The 20,076-nt window shown below is 49.1% G+C and overlaps 1 protein-coding gene and 2 long non-coding RNA genes across 3 annotated transcripts in view; 1 reads left to right on the top strand and 2 right to left on the bottom strand.

The window, feature by feature from the left end:
- LOC309388305 overlaps positions 1-20,076 on the bottom strand; it is a 393,048-nt gene that overhangs the window by 5,903 nt on the left and 367,069 nt on the right. The window lies entirely within an intron of this gene.
- Positions 1-20,076, bottom strand: part of BLMH (bleomycin hydrolase) — a 36,929-nt gene that overhangs the window by 5,903 nt on the left and 10,950 nt on the right. Inside the window, exons 6-11 of the mRNA XM_081945463.1 lie at positions 15,233-15,325; positions 12,230-12,385; positions 8,571-8,729; positions 8,379-8,446; positions 6,797-6,914; positions 2,383-2,452 (exon numbers count right to left, since the gene is read on the bottom strand). Of these exons, the coding sequence (XP_081801589.1) occupies positions 2,383-2,452; positions 6,797-6,914; positions 8,379-8,446; positions 8,571-8,729; positions 12,230-12,385; positions 15,233-15,325 (664 nt within the window). The remainder of the gene's footprint in view (positions 1-2,382; positions 2,453-6,796; positions 6,915-8,378; positions 8,447-8,570; positions 8,730-12,229; positions 12,386-15,232; positions 15,326-20,076) is intronic.
- On the top strand, positions 12,330-15,055 carry LOC309388301. The gene is made up of 2 exons (XR_014174743.1): positions 12,330-12,455; positions 14,561-15,055. It is a non-coding gene; the product is annotated as an uncharacterized lncRNA (long non-coding RNA).

Below are 20,076 nucleotides of genomic sequence, written 5' to 3'. Positions count from 1 at the left end.
CTACTGCTGAGCAAGACATTTGTTAAGTGAGTATTGCTCCATTTTGTGGCCTTTCTTGCCCCTGTTGTTAAGTGAATCACTGCCAATGTTAAGTGATTTAACACAGCTGCTCAATGAATCTGGCTCCCCCCTCCCCACGGAATGACCTCCCTCCCGACATCAGAACAACCACTGATCTCCGCTCCTTCTGCAAGAAACTTAAGACCCACCTGTTCCACTTAGCTGGCCTGGCCTAACCGTAGCTTTATCTTTAATCTTTCTGGCCTGTATTTTAAATTTTTGGGGGAAGGCTCCTTAGGTTGCTTTTTAATTTTTATTATTATTGTACAGCTTTACATTTAATTTGTTTTTAGGGGTATTTAAGATTTTCTATTTTGTATATGGTCTTTTAACTGCTGTCTGTACACCGCCCCGAGTCCCTTTGGGGAGAGGGGGCGGTCTATAAATTCAATAAAATTCAAATTCAATTCAAAAATTTGCTTGTCAGGTCGCAAAAGGGGATCACGTGACTCCCGAGACCGTCATAAATACGAGTCATTTGTGAAGCATCCAAATGTTAATAAACCCCCTGCCCATGGAGGATGCTGCAACGGCCACCGGGGTGGGAAACGGTCGTAGGTCCCTTTTTCCAGTGACCTGGTAAGGTTGAACACTCACTATGCAAACCGTTGTAAGTCGAGGACTGGCTAACTGAGTGGGATTGAACTCTTTTGTCATTATTTGGGGACTATATTTTGTCCGCCTGGTTGTCCTTTGGGTTTCTGGGGATTTCGCAAGCTAAGGGAGCCCGTTTCCCAGCCGAAACGTTCGATTCAGCTTCCGTGTGCCAAAGTTCCCTTCATCCAAGGCTGCAATTCCCCGCAGCTGTTGTAAGTTGAGGACTAGCTCTAACTTTGCTGTGTTTAAATCCTGAAACCTTGGAACAGCCCTCTAGGAAGGACGAGGAGTGAAGAGAAGAGAGAATAGAATATGGAAAGAATGGAGAATAGAATGGAATAGACTAGAGAATAGACTAGAGAATAGAATAGAGAATAGAATAGAATAGAATAGAATAGAATATGGAACGGAACGGAACAGAACAGAATAGAATATGGGGATCACGTGACTCCCAGGGCATTGCGACCGTTATAAATATGAGTCAGTGGTCAAGCACCTGAATTTTGATCTCTGTGGAGATGCTCCTAAGTGTGAAAAACGGTCGTAAATCCCTTCTTTTCAGTGCTGGTGTAACTTTGAATGGTCACTAAATAAATTGTAAGTTGAGGACTATCTGTAACTTTGCTGAGTTTAAATCCTGAAATCTTCTAGGATTTCCTAGCCCTCTAGGAAGGACGAGGAGTGAAGAGAAGAGAGAATAGAATATGGAAAGAATAGAACAGAATAGAATGGAACAGAACAGAATGCATAAGATTAGATTAGATTAGAAAATATGAAATAGAACAGAATATAGAATAGAATGCAGAATATTAGAATAGAACAAGCAATGGGTAGAACAAGAAGCAATGGGTGGAAACTAATCAAGGAGAGAAGCAACTTAGAAGTGAGGAGGAATTTCCTGACAGTGAGAACAATTAATCAGTGGAACAGAAGTTGCCTCCAGAAGTTGTGGATGTCCCAACACTGGAAGTCTTTAAGAAGATGTTGGATAGCCATTTGTCTGGAACGGTATAGGGTTTCCTGCCTAGGCAGGGGGTTGGACTAGAAGACCTCCAAGGTCCCTTCCAATTCTTCTCTTCTCTCCCTATCACTATCCTATTCTCCAAAGCCCCAGAAGGCAGGACAAGAAGCAATGGGTGGAAACTAATCAAGGAGAGAAGCAACTTAGAAGTGAGGAGGAATTTCCTGACAGTGAGAACAATTAATCAGTGGAACAGAAGTTGCCTCCAGAAGTTGTGAATGCCCCAACACTGGAAGTCTTTAAGAAGATTTTGGGATAGCCATTTGTCTGAAACGGTATAGGGTTTCCTGCCTAGGAAAGGGGTTGGACTAGAAGACCTCCAAGGTCCCTTCCAACTCTGCTATTGTATTGTATTGTATTGTATTGAATTGAATAGAACAGAATGCAGATTAGATTAGAATAGAAAATATGAAAGAATAGAACAGTACATAGAATAGGATGCAGAATATTAGAATAGAATAGAATAGAATTTGAAAGAATACAAGAAAAGAGAATTTGAAATAGAATAGAATAACAGAGGTGGAAGGGACCTTTTAGGTCATCTATAGACAGACAGACGATAGGCAAATGATAGGCAAATGATAGACAGACAGACAGTAGACAGACAAACAGATTTCTTGCATGGGGATGTGTTACTTTCCCCTTGGCTCAACCATGAAAGCCCCCACTCCCTCCCCCCCCCACCTTCACAAGGGATGCCGTACCTTTATTCCCACGGTCTTCACCCCACGAATTCTCCACCCGCCACTTCTCGTAGCCCTCGTCCGGTTCTTCCTAGAAAAGGAAAGAAGAATTTCAGGCGCTGAGAAAAATCCAGCGGGAACTACGACTGCAACACCTCTCTTCCTTGGGATTGAAAATGACCGAAACGTCACAGGTATTCCTCAACTTACGACCACAACAGGGCCCGAAATTTCTGTTGCTAAGTGGTACATTTTTTTTAGTGAATTTTGCCCCATTTTATGACCTATTCCTCCCACAGTTGTTAAGTGAACCACGGCAGTTGATAAGCTAGTAACACGCAGTTCATAAATCAGAAGGTCGCAAAAGGGGGATCACGACCGTCATAAATATGAGTCATTTGCCAAGCATCCAAATTTTGATCCCCGTGGAGAAGCTGCAACCGTTGCAAGTGTGAAAAATGGTCGTCGAGTCAGTTTTTAATGCCCTTGCAACTTTGAACGGCCGCTAAACAAACTGTCGTAAGTCGAGGACTAGCAGGTTTTTTCGATGTAAATATCTCCCAAATGGCAGTTCTTTTGCAAAACGTCCTCTTTTGTTCCTTGGCGTCCCGAAGTCCAGAACGTTTCAGAAATTTGGACAACCGGCTGCTACGACAAACGAGCTCCCTGCCAGCCCAGCATCCCTGGTTTTAATTTGGCTTTCGAGAACTGCTTCTCTTCCCATTTTTTTCCCCCTGCCATCCTGGTTTTGCAACTGCTAAACGCCGGTGGGAATATTTATCTAGGAGCCGCATCGTTGGGAAATATATATTAAACAACCACAACAGGATTGCTGGTCAGGATGAAGCAGGGGGGGGGGGGGCGAGAGGGAATTGAGAAATGCTCAAAGCAGTGTTTCTCAAGCTTGGGGACTTTAAGTCCTGTGGACTTTGACTCCCAGAATCCCCCAGCCAGCTATGCTGGCTGGGGGATTCTGGGAGTCAAAGTCCACAGGACTTAAAGTCCCCAAGCTTGAGAAACACTGTCTCAAAGGGAAGAGAACTATGCTTGCTAAGGGGACTAACCACTAGGCCAGTGATGGCAAACTTTTTCAGCATTGAGTGCCCAAACTGGAACGTGTGTGCATGAGTGCATGAGCACCGGAGTACTGGAAATCCAAAGAGCAGCTAACCGGCCTGCACATGCCTGTTTTTGGCCATTTATGGAGTGTTTTTCGAAGCAAAAATGGCATAAAAATGTCCTGAAATACCACCAGAAAATGCCCTTAAAACAGCCCAAACATGACCTGGTTTTTTTGGCTGTTTTCAGGCACCGGTGAAGCCCAGCTGGCCGGTGCGCATGTCAGCCCCAGAAAGCAAGAAGCAATGGGTGGACACTAATCAAGGAGAGAAGCAACTTAGAACTAAGGAGAAACTTCCTGACAGTGAAAACAATGAATCAGTGGAACTACTTGCCTCCAGAAGTTGTGGATGCCCCAACACTGGAAGTCTTTAAGAAGATGTTGGATAGTCATTTGCCTGAAACGGTATAGGGTTTCCTGCCTAGGCAGGGGGTTGGACTAGAAGACCTCCAAGGTCCCTTCCAACTCTGCTATTGTATTGTATTGTATTGTAAGCAGAACAGCAGCTGGCGATGGCATGCCTGCCCACAGATAGGTTCGCCATGAGGGCACTAGGCAGTGTTCCCAGGGCTGAGAGGGATGAGACCACCCCCGCTAAATAAATCCCAACATCACTTTTTAGGCTAGGGCCTGTGGCACGCAGAGCCATGTCGCCTGGCATGCATAGCGTCGGCCGTTCCTCTTCCGGATTTTCTGGCATGCATGTGCCTGCAATGATCAGTTGGTTTTCTTTTTTCTGGCATGCACATGCGTGCTCGGCCAGCTGTTCATCGTGCACGCACACCGGAAACGGGATGTGCATATGCCGGAAGCCAGAAGCGTGCGCTGGAAACCGGAAGTTCATTTCCCAGCGCACGCATGCCCCACGGGAAGCTCCTCTTCTGGGTTGTGTCCCCGATGTGTGCGTTCCCTTCTCAGCGCCGAAAATGTTTGGCATCGCTTGGCTAGGAGGACACTGTTTTGATACTGCTAGAACGGAGAATTTGTGGACTTCAACTCCCAGAATTCCTCCGCCAACATGTCCTCTTCTCACAGGGTTTCCAACTTTGACACCTTGAGGGGGCAGAGGTCGACCCCGAGGCCACTCTCCTGTGGGGTGCCGCAGGGGTCGGTCCTTTCGCCCCTTTTGTTCAACGCATATGTGAAGCCACTGGGGGAGATCATCCATGGTTTTGGGGTTGAGTGTCACTTCTACGCTGATGATACTCAGCTGTATATTTCAACCCCAAACCACCCCAACGAGGCTGTCGAAGTGATGTCCCGATGTTTGGAAGCCGTTGGGGTCTGGATGGGGGACAACAGACTCAAGCTCAACCCCTCCAAGACTGAGTGGCTGTGGCTACCGGCACCTCGGTTCAGCCAGCTGACTCCAACGCTGGCCATAGGGGGCGAACAATTGCCCCCTGTGGAACGGGCGCGCAATTTGGGCGTCCTCCTAGATGCCCGGCTGTCAATGGATGATCATGTGGCAGCCGTGGCAAGGGGGGCGTTCCACCAGGTTTGCCTGGTGCGCCAATTGCGCCCCCTTCTGGACCGTGATGCCCTACGCACAGTCACTCATGCACTGGTGACGTCTCGCCTGGACTACTGTAATGCTCTCTACATGGGGCTTCCCTTGGGACGCGCCCGAAGACTGCAGCTAGTCCAGAACGCAGCCGTGCGGGTAGTCATGGGGAGTACTAGGTACTCCCACGTAACACCTCTCCTGCGCAAGCTGCACTGGCTGCCTGTGGTCTTTCGGGTGCGTTTCAAGGTCCTGATCACCATCTTTAAAGCGCTCCATGGCACAGGACCTAGTTACCTGCGGGATCGCATCCTCCCACATACATCCCTGCGGCCAATTCGCTCTCACAGGGAGGGCCTTCTCCTGGTGCCATCCACGAGGCAATGCCAACGGGCGACACCGAGGAGTAGGGCCTTCTCTGTGATGGGCCCAACCCTCTGGAATGACCTCCCCCCCGACATTAGAACCACTTCTGACCTCCGCTCCTTCCGACAGAAACTGAAGACACACCTGTTCCGACTGGCTGGTCTGGCATAATTTGTAACGTCTACCTCCTGGCATATACATTCTTACTGGTTTTTAGAGGGATAGTGTTTTAAACTTAACCTGATATGACATTGGGATTTTAAACTTTTGTATCGATTTATTTATTTAGCTGTACAGTTTGGCATATTTTATCCTCCTCTCATACATGTATTTATGTAGTTATTACTATGTTTTAATTTGTTGTACTTTGATACGGACTGTACACCGCCCCGAGTCCCTTTCGGGAGAGGGGGCGGTATATAAACGCTAATAAATAATAAATAATAATAATAATAATAATTGAGGACTTGTGGACTTCAACTCCCAGAATTCCTCAGCCAACATGTCCTCTTCTCACAGGGTTTCCAACTTTGACACCTTGAGGACTTGTGGACTTCAACTCCCAAAATCCTTCAGGCAGCATGTCCTCTTCTCCAGGGGTCTCCAACCTTGATATCTTGAGGACATGTGGACATCAACACCCAGAATTTCTCAGCCAGCATCGTCAAGAAGCCGTCATGTTTACCAAGTTTGAACACCCCTGGTCTTCTCTTTCCCTTTTTCCACCATGGTGGGCTTCTCAATTTGGGTCTTTCACTGACCGACTGATCAAGTTTTGACTCTCAGGAACCGCCTGGATAGACCTTCTGCATGATGATTTCTCCCACGCGTGGTCCTTCAAGATTTCCTAGGGTGGACTAAGATCACTTTAACAGATGAACTTATTTCTAGTGGTGATGAGAGACCAGGCTGGGACCCATCTCAACCCGGAGGTTGTCCATCTTTGTTGTCGCCAAACTGATTTGATAGAACAACCAACACGAAGGTCAGCTCCTTTGAGAAGTCCATCATGGTGGGAAAGGTGGAAGGGAAGAGGACAAGCAGGAGCAAGATGTATGGGCTGAGTGACGATGGATCTATCGTTAGAAGTCTTGAAGGACCAGGTTTGGGGCAGATCATGGAGAAGGTCCATCTGAGTCAGGAGTGGAGAACGATGGCCCTTTTGATGACTTGTGGACTTCAACTCCCGGAATTCCTGAGCCAGCCATGCTGGCTGGCTCAGGAATTCTGGGAGTTGAAGTCCACAAGTCATCAAAAGGGCCTTCGTTCCGCACCTCGGACCTAGCTAAGAGTTGACACCAACCGAATGGAGAAGGCCCTATATACGTAGGTCGTTGTTGAGTTGACATCCATCTGATGACCCGTCATCCAGTCAACCCAACCTGGTCAAGCTCCAGGACAGGGAAATTTAAAGCGGGGAAGAACGTTTGCCCCAAGGAACTTACTTTCTTCGTGAAGGCTGTGATGACCATGGCATGGGTCATCATGGAGTCCCCGAAAATCAGCCGCTCGTCCTTCTTCATATTCTTGACCGACACCCCAAACATCAGCTCATGATTGTATCTGCAAAACAGGCGAAAAGGTTTCTGAATTGGGGGGGGGGGAGGAGGAGGGAGGGAATGGGGGCTTGGACTTCTGGGTGGACTTCAACTCCCACAATGCCTTGCTGGTGGGGACTGAAGGGAGAGGTCACCCCAAAAACTCTAGGCTGTTTTATCCCCCCTCTTTGTAAAAAATGCATTTCATGAGAAACTCGGTGTATTACTGAGCCAATTTGGTCTGGTGGTTAAGACACCAGGCTAGAAACTAGGAGACTGGGAGTTCAAGTCCCGCCTTAGGCATAAACGTTGTCTGGGTGACTTTGGGCCAATCACCAGAAGACGGTGAATTCTAGTCCTGCCTTAGGCATGAAAGCCAGCTGGGTGACTTCGAGCCAATCACCAGGAGACTGGGAGTTCTAGTCCTGCCTTAGGCATGAAAGCCGGCTGGGTGACTTTGAGCCAATCACCAGAAGACGGCGAATTCTAGTCCTGCCTTAGGCATGAAAGCCAGCTGGGTGACTTCGAGCCAATCACCAGGAGACTGGGAGTTCTAGTCCTGCCTTAGGCATGAAAGCCGGCTGGGTGACTTTGGGCCAATCACGAGGAGACTGGGAATTCTAGTCCTGCCTTAGGCATGAAAGCCGGCTGGGTGACTTTGAGCCAATCACCAGGAGACTGGGAATTCTAGTCCTGCCTTAGGCATGAAAGCTGGCTGGGTGACTTTGAGCCAATCACCAGAAGACGGTGAATTCTAGTCCTGCCTTAGGCATGAAAGCCGGCTGGATGACTTTCGGCCAATCACTAGGGGACTGGGATTTCTAGTCCCGCCTTAGGCATGAAAGCCGGATGGGTGACTTTGGGCCAATCACCAGGAGACTGGGAATTCTAGTCCTGCCCTAGGCATGGAAGCCGATTGGATGACTTTGGGCCAATCACCAGCAGATTGGGAATTCTAGTCCTGCCTTAGGCATGAAACCTGTCTGGGTGAGTTTGGGCCAATCACCAGGAGATTGGGAATTCTAGTCCTGCCTTAGGCATGAAACCTGTCTGGGTGACTTTTGGACAATCCCTGGGAGACAGGGAGTTCTAGTCCTGCCTTAGGCATGAAACCTGTCTGGGTGAGTTTGGGCCAATCACCAGGAGACTGGGAATTCTAGTCCTGCTTTAGGCATGAAATCCAACTGGGTGCCTTTGGGCCAGTCCCTTTCCCTCAGCCCAGCCCACCTCACAGGGTTGTCGCTGTGGAAATACGAGGAGGAAGATGTGTCAGGCATGTTCACCGCCCAGTTATTGCTCACAGAAACAGGGACATAATAATAAAAGAAATAATAAATACCTAAGAAAATAAATCGTGGCCTCCGTGGGTAGACAAGAAAACCTTCCCCCCCCCCCAAAGCGAGAGAAACGGGGATTCCTCCTCGAAGCAGTTCCCCAGGGGCAGCCCCCCCACCCCCGCCCTACCCACGGGGTCCCCCCCAAAACTCACATCTTCAAATCGTTGATGCCCAGCTTGCTATTAAAACATTTTCCAACGTCACAGCCAAACCACACAGCCTGCGGGAGGAGAGAGAGCAGGCAACGGTGATCAGGATGAGAATGGAAAGGCAGAAGAGAGTTGGGGGGTGGGCAGGGGGTGTCAACCCTGGGAGGGGCAGGGCTGGGGGTGCAAGAGGCTGACCTCTCCATCCTGAATGGACGCGGCCACCATCTTTTTCAATAGCTCCACCGGCTGGTTGTTGTAAAGTGTCTTCCTGCCCCCCACCATGTTGCCCAGGTACTCCACCGTGTAGAGCTGATTGTATTTATTCCGGGGTCGAGGATCGTTCACCAGGCACACCTGTGAGATGGAGAGGAAAGGGGAACAGGGGGTTAGGGGTAGCCAGGTGCAAGGGAGGGGTGACACCCACCCACACCCGGATCGACTGGGATGCCCCACCAGCCAGACAGGACGGTTTAAACCAGGGATGGTGATTGGGCCGCAATCACCCGGCTGGCTTTCATGCTTAAGGCAGGACTAGAACTCGTCGCCTGGTGATTGTCCCAAAGTTACTCAATTGGCTTTCATCTCTAAGGTAGCACTAGAACTCACAAGCTCCTAGAGATTGGGTCAAAGTCATCCAGGCTTCTTTCCTGCCTAAGGTGGGACTAGAATTCACTGTCTCCTGGTGATTGGTCCAAAGTCACCGAGCCGCCTTACATGCCTAAGGCAAAAACTAGAACTCAATGTCTCCTGCTGATTGGCCCAAAGTCACCCAGCCTTCTTTCCTGCCTAAGGCAGGACTAGAATTCCCAAGCTCTTAAGGATTGGCCCAAAGTCACCCAGCCGCCTTTCCTGCCTAAGGCAGGACTAGAATTCCCAAGCTCTTAAGGATTGGCCCAAAGTCACCCAGCCGCCTTTCCTGCCTAAGGCAGAAACTAGAACTCATTGTCCCCTGGTGATTGGCCCAAAGTCACCCCATTGGCTTTCATATCTAAGGTGAGACTAGAACTCACAACCTCCTAGCGATTGGATCAAAGTCCCCCCACCCCAACCAGCCCAGACAGCTTTCATGATGAAAGTGGAACTAGAACTCCCCATCTGCTGGTTTCCAGCCCAGCGCCTGAGAGTAGTCTACAGAAACCGTGAAATAAATGAACAGAAATCTCTGTTTTACTTTTGGATGCTATTTGGAATCCTGACGTCGAGGGCTTCTCAGATGTCAGGAGAAAGGAGAATTTCAATCAAATCACCCGTCCTGTTTGAATCCAAAGGGAATTCTAGTTTCACCAAGGAAGGAATGGTGAATAAATTGGGAAGGATGCCAGCTGGGCTGGGCTGGGCTTGAGAAAAGGGATTTCAGGTGAGGAATGTGCCCAGATCCCTAAAAAAAAGAGAATCTGTCCTAATCGAGGCTTCCCGAGAGCCTGAAACAAACTCCTTGTCCTGACAAAAAAACCCTTTTATTAATTGACTGTGAATTCTGCTCCTTCACATCTAGCTTTCCAGGGAGGATTCACAGTCACAGACCTTCTCTGGCTTGGAGAGCTGCCAGGCCGAGAGCTGCAGAACTTGGCAAGGAGTTCTCGGAGAGTCACGAACCAAATAAGCGAACTAATTGTCTCCTGCAAACTCCACTCCCCTTTCGCTCCCCTTTTATTCCCTCTGGGAGGGGCCATTCATCGTCCACCTGTGGCCTTACTCCCAAGTGGAACTAAGTGTCTCCTGCAAACTCCACTCCCCTTTTGCTCCTTTGCTGCCTCTGGGAGGGGCCATTCAGCATCCACTTGTGCCTTTAGTCCTGAGTCGACCCCTGTCCCTTAGCCGTTCCCTTCCTCTGGCCACTCTGCGCATGTGCACACTGGGAACAGGCTCCAGCTGTTCTTCTGCCTCACTGAGGTCTGACTCTGAAAGCAGCTGATAACTAATAATAATAATAAATTTGAATTTATTAGCCGCTCCCTTTCCACACAGGACTCGGGGCAGCGTACAATAAGACATATAAAACATAAAACATATGTGCAAACACATAAACATCCAAATACACACATATACAAAGACATACATGCACGGAGGAGGTAACAAATTACATCACATTTAGACAGTTAAAAGTCACCATTAAAATACCCCATTAGTAATACCACAATTTAAAATTTAAAAGGACAGTCAGGAGGAATAAGAAAAAATTTACGGTTGAGCCAAGCCAGATAATTGAAAGAGGTGGGTCTTCAGCTGTACACGGAAGGAGCGGAGATCGGAAGTAATCCTGATGTCACGGGGGAGGTCATTCCACAGGGCTGGGCCCATCACAGAGAAGGCTCTGCTCCTGGGTGTCGCCCCCCGACACTGTTTAGCGGACGGCACCCGAAGAAGTCCCTCTCTGTGTGAGCGGATTGGTCGTAGGGATGTGTGGGGCAGGATGCGATCCTGCATGTAACTAGGTCCTGTGCCATGAAGTGCTTTAAAGATCATAATCAAAACCTTGAAACGCACTCGGTAGACTACAGGAAGCCAGTGCAGCTCGCGCAGGAGAGGTGTCACATGGGAGTATCTAATCCTCCCCATAATCACCCGCGCGGCCGCATTCTGGACCAACTGCAGTCTCCGAGTGCATCTCAAGGGAAGCCCCATGTAGAGAGCATTGCAGTAGTCCAGGCGAGACGTCACTAGCGCGTGGGTGACTGTGCGTAGGGCATCCCGGTCCAATAAGGGGCGCAATTGGCACATCAGGCGAACCTGATGGAACGCCCCCCTTGCCACGGCTGTTACATGGTCATCCATGGACAGCTGGGCATCCAGGAGGACGCCCAAATTGTGCACCCGTTCCACGGGGGCCAGTTGCTCGCCCCCAATGGCCAGAGATGGAAGCATCTGGTTGAACCGGGAGGCCGGAAGCCACAGCCACTCCATCTTGGAGGGGTTGAGTTTTAGTCGGTTGCCATCCATCCAGACCCATACGGCCTCCAAACACCGGGACATCATTTCGACGGCCTCGTTGGGGTGGTTCGGGGTGGAAATGTACAGCTGAGTATCATCAGTATACAGATGATATCCAACCCCAAAACCACGGATGATCTCGCCCAGCGGTTTCATGTATGTGTTGAACAGGAGAGGCGAGAGCACCGACCCCTGTGGCACTCCACATGTGAGTGACCTCCGGGTCGAACTCTGCTCCCCTGCCAACACACGTTGCGTCCGGTCAGAGAGGTAGGAGCCAAACCACCGTAAAACGGTGCCCCTGACTCCCAGCCCCTCTAGCCGGTGCAACAGGATACCATGGTCGATGGTATCAAAAGCCGCCGAGAGATCTAATAGGACCAGGATAGAGGAACAGCCCCTATCTCTGGCCCTCCAGAGATCATCAACCAACGCGACCAAGGCTGTCTCAGTGCTGTGCCCGGGTCGGAAGCCGGACTGGCGCGGGTCTAGATAATCATTCTCCTCCAGGTGACGTGGAAATTGTTGTGCCACCACACTCTCTACAACCTTCGCTAAAAAGGGAAGGTTGGAGACTGGACGATAATTGACTAGGTCCGTTGGGTCCAGGGAAGGCTTCTTGAGCAGGGGCCTCACAACCGCCTCTTTCAAGGGAAGAGGACAAGCAGGAGCAAGACGGATGGGCTGAGTGACGACGGATCAATCGTTAGAAGTCTTGAAGGACCAGGTTTGGGGCAGCACTCTTTGCTGCAGAGCCCTCCTCCGAGCCGTCCCCAGACTCCAGGACTGGCCCAGGTTCCTCCCCAACCCTCCTCACTGCCCGAATCTGCTGCCAGCTCCACTGGCCACTGGCGGGTCACAACAGATTCCAGGATCAGGGAAACGATCACTTCATATTGGTTTGCATCGCAAGATCTTCCTACCTTGTTCTCCATATCGAACAATGGTTTGATGTGGTCCTGGTAGAACTTCACGGGGCTGATGGGCCCAATCTTGTGATAATTCTTCTCCTTGTCATTATATTCCCAGCAGAAGGTGGTGGGAGGGTTCCCCAGGCAGATGCTGACGACTCTGAACACCTGGAAGAGGACGGGAGAACGTGGTTGTGGAAACCCAGCCACGCCCTGAACGGAAGCCGTGGGTAGCTGCGTGAGTTTGAACCTGGTTGTTAAGTGGGTCCGGCTTCCCCATTGCTGGTCAGAAGGTCAGAAAAGGGGATATATATGTATGAATGTATGTAAGCTTTATTCAATGTTTAAACAAAAACAGATAAAAAGTGAGCAGAATCTACAGGCGTGTCCTCGGGTTACAACCACAATTGAGCTCAAAATTTCTGTTGCTAAGCAAGAAACCGTTAAGCGAGTTTTGCCCCCTTTTATTTATTTATTTATTTATTACTTGAACTTATTAGTCGCCCCCTCTCCCCACAGGGACTCGGGGCGACGTACAAAAGTATTATATAGCGTACAGAGGAGGTAAGAATAAATAAATAAGTTACAATACCTAAAAAAGTTAAAACCCCAGTGAAATTAACCCTTAAAAACTAAAATTACCAATTAAAAATGCCCTGGGCTGGAGAGGTTGTAGTATTATGCCAGGTCAGCTAGTCGAAACAGGTAGGTTTTCAGCTTCATACGGAAGGAGCGAAGGTCGGTTGTTGTCCTGATGTCTGGGGGGAGGTCATTCCAAAAGGGGGGGCCCACTACAGAGAAGGCCCTACTCCTGGGCGCTGCCCTCTGGCACTCTCTGGAGGACGGCACCCGGAGTAGTCCCTCTCTGTGTGAGTGGACGGGTCGCAGGGATGTATGGGGCATGTATGTTTTACGAGCTTTCTTGCCACGGTTATTAAATGAATCACAGCCGTTGCTAAGTTAGCAACAGGGTTAAGTGAATCTGGCTTTGCGAGGAGGAGAAGCACCGTGGGGTCCTTGGGGCTAATTTATAGATAAAGATCAATCAGAATAGATTGATCCTTAGATGGGACCTTAGAGGTCCTCTAGTCCAACCCCCTGCTCGAGCAGGAGGCCCTGTACTATTTCAGCCAGGTAGCTATCCAATCTCTTCTTTTCTACTCTCTTGAGCTTGGGTGTTTCCTTGATTTAAACGGCCACTAAACGAACGGTTGTAAGTTGAGGACTACTTGCATTTACGATGGTTGCCCTGTCCTGGGGTCAGAGAATCACATCTGTGACCTTCCCCCCAAAAAGCAGAGTCAACGGGGGAGCTGGATTCGCTTAACGACTGCACGATTCACTAAATAGCTGCAGTGATTTGCTTAACCACCCCGGTAAAAAAGGTCGTAAAATGGAACACAGTGGACTTAAACCACCACCTTGCTTAGCCATGGCAATTCTAAGTTATGGTCGTAACTTGAGGACTAGTGGATTGCTCTGTGCTCAGCAGCAGAGAGGATGGCTGCCTTATACATTGTCCGCTACCGCCCTCTAGTGTCCACATTTTCAGAACGGTTGGAACTTTGAACAAAATGACTTAAGTGATGGACTACAGGTAGCACTCAAGTTCACTTAGTGACGGCTTGAAGTTACAACAGCACAGAAAAAAGTGACTTATGAGCATTTTTCACACTTACGACCGTTGCAGCATCCCCGTGGCCACGTGTTCAAAATTCCAAGGCATGGCAATGGACTCCCATTCCTGACGGTTGTGGGGGTCACGCGATCCCTTTTTGCGACCTTCCGACCGGCAAAGCCAGATTCACTTAATAACCATCTGACTAATTTAACGACGGCAGTGATTCCCTTAGCAAGAAGAGTTGCAAAAGGGGGCCAAATTCACTTCATCACTTTCTCACTTAGCAACGTAAAGTTTGGGCTCCATTGAGGATTACCTCTAACTGTCAAGGTAAAGGTTCCCCTGGCACATCTATGCTAGTCGTTCCCGACTCTAGGGGGCGCTGCTCATCTCCGTTTCAAAGCCGAAGAGCCAGCGCTGTCCGAAGACGTCTCCGTGGTCATGTGGCCGGCATGACTAAATGCCAAAGGCGCACGGAACGCTGTTCCCTTCCCACCAAAGGTGGTTCCTGTTTTTCTACTTGCATTTTTTACCTGCTTTCGAACTGCTAGGTTGGCAGAAGCTGGGACAAGTCACGGGAGCTCACTGCGTTACGCGGCGCTGGGGATTCGAACCGTTGAACTGCAGATCTTTCTGATCGACAAGCTCGGCGTCTTAGCCCCTGAGCCACCTTAACCTCTAACTGTATATGTGCCTAAAACCTTTTTTAATACTCATTCTAGGTTTCTGCACCAGCCAGGTGTGGGCCCCTCGGGTAGCCAAATCAGAGGAGGAGGAGGAGGAGGAAGGAGGCGTAGGAGTCAGAGGTCAGCATCAGGGCAACCTGGGAACTCCGAGGCGGAAGAGGGAATGGAATTGTCAGAGGCAGGGCCTGGGACGTCCGTCAGCCCTCAGATGGAGAGTCAACAGCCCCCAGGTCTGACGGATGAGGAAGAGGAGGAGCAGCTGGGTCCAGTGCCTGACATGTGGATGTGCAGAAGGCAGTGGAGAGGAGGACAGTGGAAATCTATGGGCTGGTCCTCGGGACGGAAGAGCCACTGCTGCTAGCAAAGCCCCACCCTAGCAATGTGGATCAAAGGTGGAGATGAATAGGTGTGGCCGGACTTGTTAGCCTATGGTGAGAGAGAAACGTTTTGCCGGGGCTGCCGGCGCCCCCAATAAAGGACACACAGATATTTTTGTACAAAATAAGAAATAAAAAACTTATTATTCTTCAAGGAATCTCTGAGTTCACTTCAGAGGATTTGCCGTGTTTGGGGAGCTGAGTCAGGACACCGGGGGTTTCATGGTAAGATCAGGCACTTTGGAGGCATGGCTGCAAATCCGGAATATACTTCTTCGGAAGCAGCCCCCCAAATACCAGGACGGGGGTCCCTCCCCCAAGGACCACCTACCTCCTCAATCATGGTGTCGACAGCTGCCGAAAGCTCCTCTTTGCTGCATCCGGTCTCGACCATGTTCCGTAGCCGGAGGCAATATTCCCGCATCTGTTGGGAAAAAAGAAATATATCTGTAAGAGGCATATATCTTATTATGCAATAAATAAGAATATCTTAAAAAACAAATACAAGCTTATAAAATAAATAAGTATACCTTCCAAATATCTGCTCCTTCGAAGGAAGAGAACAGAACAGAATAACAGAATTGGAAGGGACCTTGGAGGTCATCTAGTCCAACCCCCTGCTCAGTAGAAGACCCTATAGTGTTGTAGACAAATGGCTGTCCAGTCTCTTCTTAAAAACCTCCAGAGATGGAGGAAGAAAGGGAGGGAGGGAGGGAGGGAGGGAGGAAGGATAACCACATAACAGAGGAAGGAAGGAAGGAAGGAAGGAAGGAAGGATGGAGGGAGGAAGGATAACCACATAACAGAGGAAGGAAGGGAGGGAGGGAGGGAGGGAGGGAAGGAAGGATATCCACATAACAGAGGAAGGAAGGAAGGAAGGAAGGAAGGAAGGAAGGAGGGAGGGAGGGAGGGAGGAAGGATAACCACATAACAGAGGAAGGAAGGAAGGAAGGGAGGGAGGGAGGGAGGGAAGGAAAGATATCCACATAACAGAGGAAGGAAGGAAGGAAGGAAGGAAGGAAGGAAGGAAGGAAGGAAGGAAGGAAGGATGGAGGGAGGAAGGATAACCACATAACAGAGGAAGGAAGGGAGGGAGGGAGGGAGGGAGGGAGGGAAGGAAGGATATCCACATAACAGAGGAAGGAAGGAAGGAAGGAAGGAAGGAAGGATGGAGGGAGGGAGGAAGGATAACCACATAACAGAGGAAGGAAGGAAGGGAGGGAGGGAGGGAGGGAGGGAAGGAAAGATATCCACATAACAGAGGAAGGAAGGAAGGAAGGAAGGAAGGAAGGAAGGAAGGAAGGATGGAGGGAGGGAGGGAGGAAGGATAACCACATAACAGAGGAAGGAAGGGAGGGAGGGAGGGAGGGAAGGAAAGATATCCACATAACAGAGGAAGGAAGGAAGGAAGGATAACCACATAACAGAGGAAGGAGGGAGGGGAGGATAACCGCATAACAAAGGAAGGAAGGGAAGGAGGGAGAGAAGGAAAGATAACCACATAACAGGGGAAGGAAGGAAGGAAGGAAGGAAGGAAGGAAGGAAGGAAGGAAGGAAGGAAGGAAGGAAGGAAAGAAGGAAGGAAGGAAGGGGGGGAGGATAACCGCATAACAAAGGAAGGAAAGATAACCACTTAACAGAGGAAGGAAGGAAGGAGGGAGGGAGAAAGGAAGGAAGGATAACCGCATAACAGGAAGGAAGGGAGGGAGGGAGGGAAGGAAAGATATCCACATAACAGAGGAAGGAAGGAAGGAAGGAGGGAGGGAGGGAAGGAGGGAGGATAACCGTATAACAGAAAGGAAGGAAGGAAGGAAGGGAGGGAGGGAGGGAGGGAGGGAGGGAGGGAGGAAGAATAACCTCATAACAGAGAAAGGAAGGAAGGAAGGATAACTGCATAGAGGAAGGAAGGAAGGAAGGAAGGAAGGAAGGAAGGAAGGAAGGAAGGGAGGGAGGAAGGAAGGATAGCAGAATAACCGAGTTGGAAGGGACCTTGGAGGTCTTCTAGTCCAACCCTGGGCTCAGGGGAAGAATCCCTATGCCGTTCCAGACAAATGACTATCCAACATCTTCTTAAAAACGTCCAGTGTTGGAGGTTTTTCACAGCTTCTGGTGGCCAGCTGTTCCACTGGTTAATTCCCCTCACTGTTAGGAAGTTTCCCCTTCATTCCGGGTTGCTTCTCTCCTTCATTCGTTTCCATCCATTGCTTCTTGTCCTGTTTTCTGATGCTTTGGAGAATCACTTGCTTAAAGACGGTGCAAAGCTTAGCTTGGTGCCCTGTTTTCATGTTTGTGCTTTTAATAGATCTGCGTGTGCTTTTGTGATCTATTGATCGCTGTTTTAGCTGCTGGTTGGGAACATCCGGAGTTTGATATAGGATGGGCAGCTATATAATATAAATAAATGCTTTAAGGACCTTGGCTTACAAGAGGTCATTTAGTGACTGTTTCAAGTTAAAACGGCACAATGTAATTGAACTGAATTCAATTGTAATTGGGGGGGGGAAACCCTTTTTTTAAAAAAAAGTTACAATAGTGCTGAAAAAAAGGGAGCTATGACCGTTTTTCATTTAACGACTGATGCAGCAACCCCACGGTCACCTGACCGAAATTCGGATTCTTGGCAAGCAACTCATAGTTATGACCGCCTCAGTGTCCCTTAAGGCCACGCCATCCCCTTCTGCGACCCTTCCGATGGGCAAAATCAAGCGGGAGGCCAGATTCACTTAACGACTGTCTTGTGAAGTTGATCACTGCAGTGTTTCGCTTCACCAGTGGGAAGGAAGGCCGTAAAACGGGGCGAGGCTCGCTTAACAACCGTGCGACTAACTCAACAACCGCCGGGATGCCGATAACAAAATGTGGCAAGAAAAGTCGTTAAGATGGGGCAAAAATCATTTAACAAATGTCTTTAGCAACATAGCATTATTAGCGGCATAAAGTTTGGCTTCCATTGTGGTCGTAAGTAGAGGACTGGCTGTAATAGATTGATGTATGCCTTAATGATATGTTGACGTTGTTTTAACTGCTGATGAGAGCTCTCAGGGTTTAATATATGATGAATAAATGCTTTAAATAAACAGCCAAGTAAATTGTTTTGGGGAGAAGCCGACAAGGAAGAAGAGGCAGCGAGCCCAAGAGATTAAAAGCAGGAGATCAAAGACCAGGAAATCTAATTAAAACTCATTTGCATATGAAGTATAAAGACTAGCTGACGAATCCTTCCACCAAATTCTTGGCCAATCGTCCTGGCTTTCCCGTCTCTACCTACCCCTTCTTCTGGGTCTTGAAAAGGGTCTCATCCCTCCGTCCAGGTTCATTTAACAACCGCATTGATAACAGCTCCAGTGATTCACTTAGCAACCGCGGCAAGGAAGGACATAACACGGAGCCAATCTCACGAAACATCTATCTCACAGCAATGTAAAAAATTGGGCATCTGTTTTGTTGTAAGTCGAGGACTATCTGCAATGAAGCTTAGCAGCCAAAGTTACAGTGGAACTAAAAAAATAAATAAAGACACTTATGGTCCTCGTACTTACAACCATCACTGCTTTAGAGGAGTGCTTGCAACGGTTGTAAGTACGAGGACCGTAAGTGTCTTTCTCTTAGTTGCGTTGTAACTTTGCTTAGCGGCCAAAGTTACAGCAGAATTAACGACACTTACGGTTCTCGTACTTACAACCGTCGCAAACACCCCTCTAATGCAGTGTTTCCCAACCTCAGGCAACTCTTAAGATGCGCGGATTTCAACTCCTAGAATTCCTCCCCCCCCCCCAAAAAAACTGGTTGTTAGGTAAATCCCTGCAGTCGTTAAGCGAATCTGGCTTCCCCCACTTGACTTTGCTTGCCGGAAGCCAGCTGGGAAAGTCACAAATGGCAGCTATGTGACCTTGGGATGCTGCAACCTTTGTTAAAAACTTGCCAGGTGCCTGAATTTTGCTGTTCAGGTGATTGTGGAGTTTGTGGGTGTTAAGTACGGGGAACTGAAGTGTCTCTTTTTTAAAATTCCGTTGTTATTTTGCAAGTGACTAAAAAAAAAAAAGACGCTTATGGTCTCCGTTGTAAGTCGAGAACTACAGGCCAAGGAAACTTAGAAAACTAAAATCATGGCATCCAGCCCTCTCAACTCCTGGAAAATAGATGGGGAAGAAATGGAGGGAGTGACCGATTTTATTTTCATGGGCGTCCAAGATCACCGCAGATGGGTACTGCAGCCAAGGAATTAAAAGAGGCTTGCTCCTGGGGAGGAAAAATCTAGACAGCATGCTAAAAAGCAGAGACATCCCCCTGCCAACACAAGTGTGCATAGTCAAGGCTGTGGTTTTCCCAGTTGCAATGGATGGCTGTGAAGGTTGGACCGTAAGGAAGGCTGAGGGCCAAAGAATGGAGGCCTTTGGACTCTGGTGCTGGAGAAGACTTCTGCATCGAGTCCCTTGGAGTGCAAGGCCATCCAACCGGTCAGTCCTAGAGGAGATCCTCCCTGGCTGCTCTTTAGAAGGCAGGATCCTGAAGAGGAAACTCAAAGACTTTGGCCACATGATCAGAAGGAAGAAGGACTCCCTGGGAACGATGGAGGGCAAAAGAAGAAGAAGGGGACGGCAGAGAAGGAGGTGGCTGGATGGAGTCACCAAAGCAGCCGGCGTGAGCTTCAATGGACTCCAGAGGATGGGAGATGACAGGAAGGCCTGGAGGGACGTGGTCCATGGGGTCGCGATGGGTCGGACATGACTTCGTAACTAACAACAACAGGCCAAGGGGAAGCCAAGCAAGTCAGATTAACAGAGTTGGAAGGGACCTTGCAGGTCATCTAATCCAACCCCCCTGCCCAAGCAGGAGTCCCTACATCTGCCTCTACCTCGAGCTCACACTCCTGACTGTCAGGTCTTGGATGAGTAGAGTGAGGATGCTTTTTTCAAGACCCAGAAGAAGGGGTAGGTAGAGACGTAGGGAAAGCCAGGACGATTGACCAAGAATTTGGTGGAAGGATTCGCCAGCAAGTCTTTATACTTCATATGCAAAGGAGTTTTAATTAGATTTCCTGGTCTTTGATCTCCTGCTTTTAATCTTTTGGGCTCGCTGCCTCTTCTTCCTTGTCCGACCTCTGCACGAGGCGGCTTCTCCCCAAAACAATTTACGGGGTGACTTAGCTGTTTATTTAAAGCATTTATTCAGCCG

This window comes from Natrix helvetica (assembly GCF_964273705.1).
Source record: "Natrix helvetica genome assembly, chromosome: 2".
Classification (NCBI taxonomy): domain Eukaryota; kingdom Metazoa; phylum Chordata; class Lepidosauria; order Squamata; family Natricidae; genus Natrix; species Natrix helvetica.
This window is presented reverse-complemented; position numbering and strand designations above follow the sequence as displayed.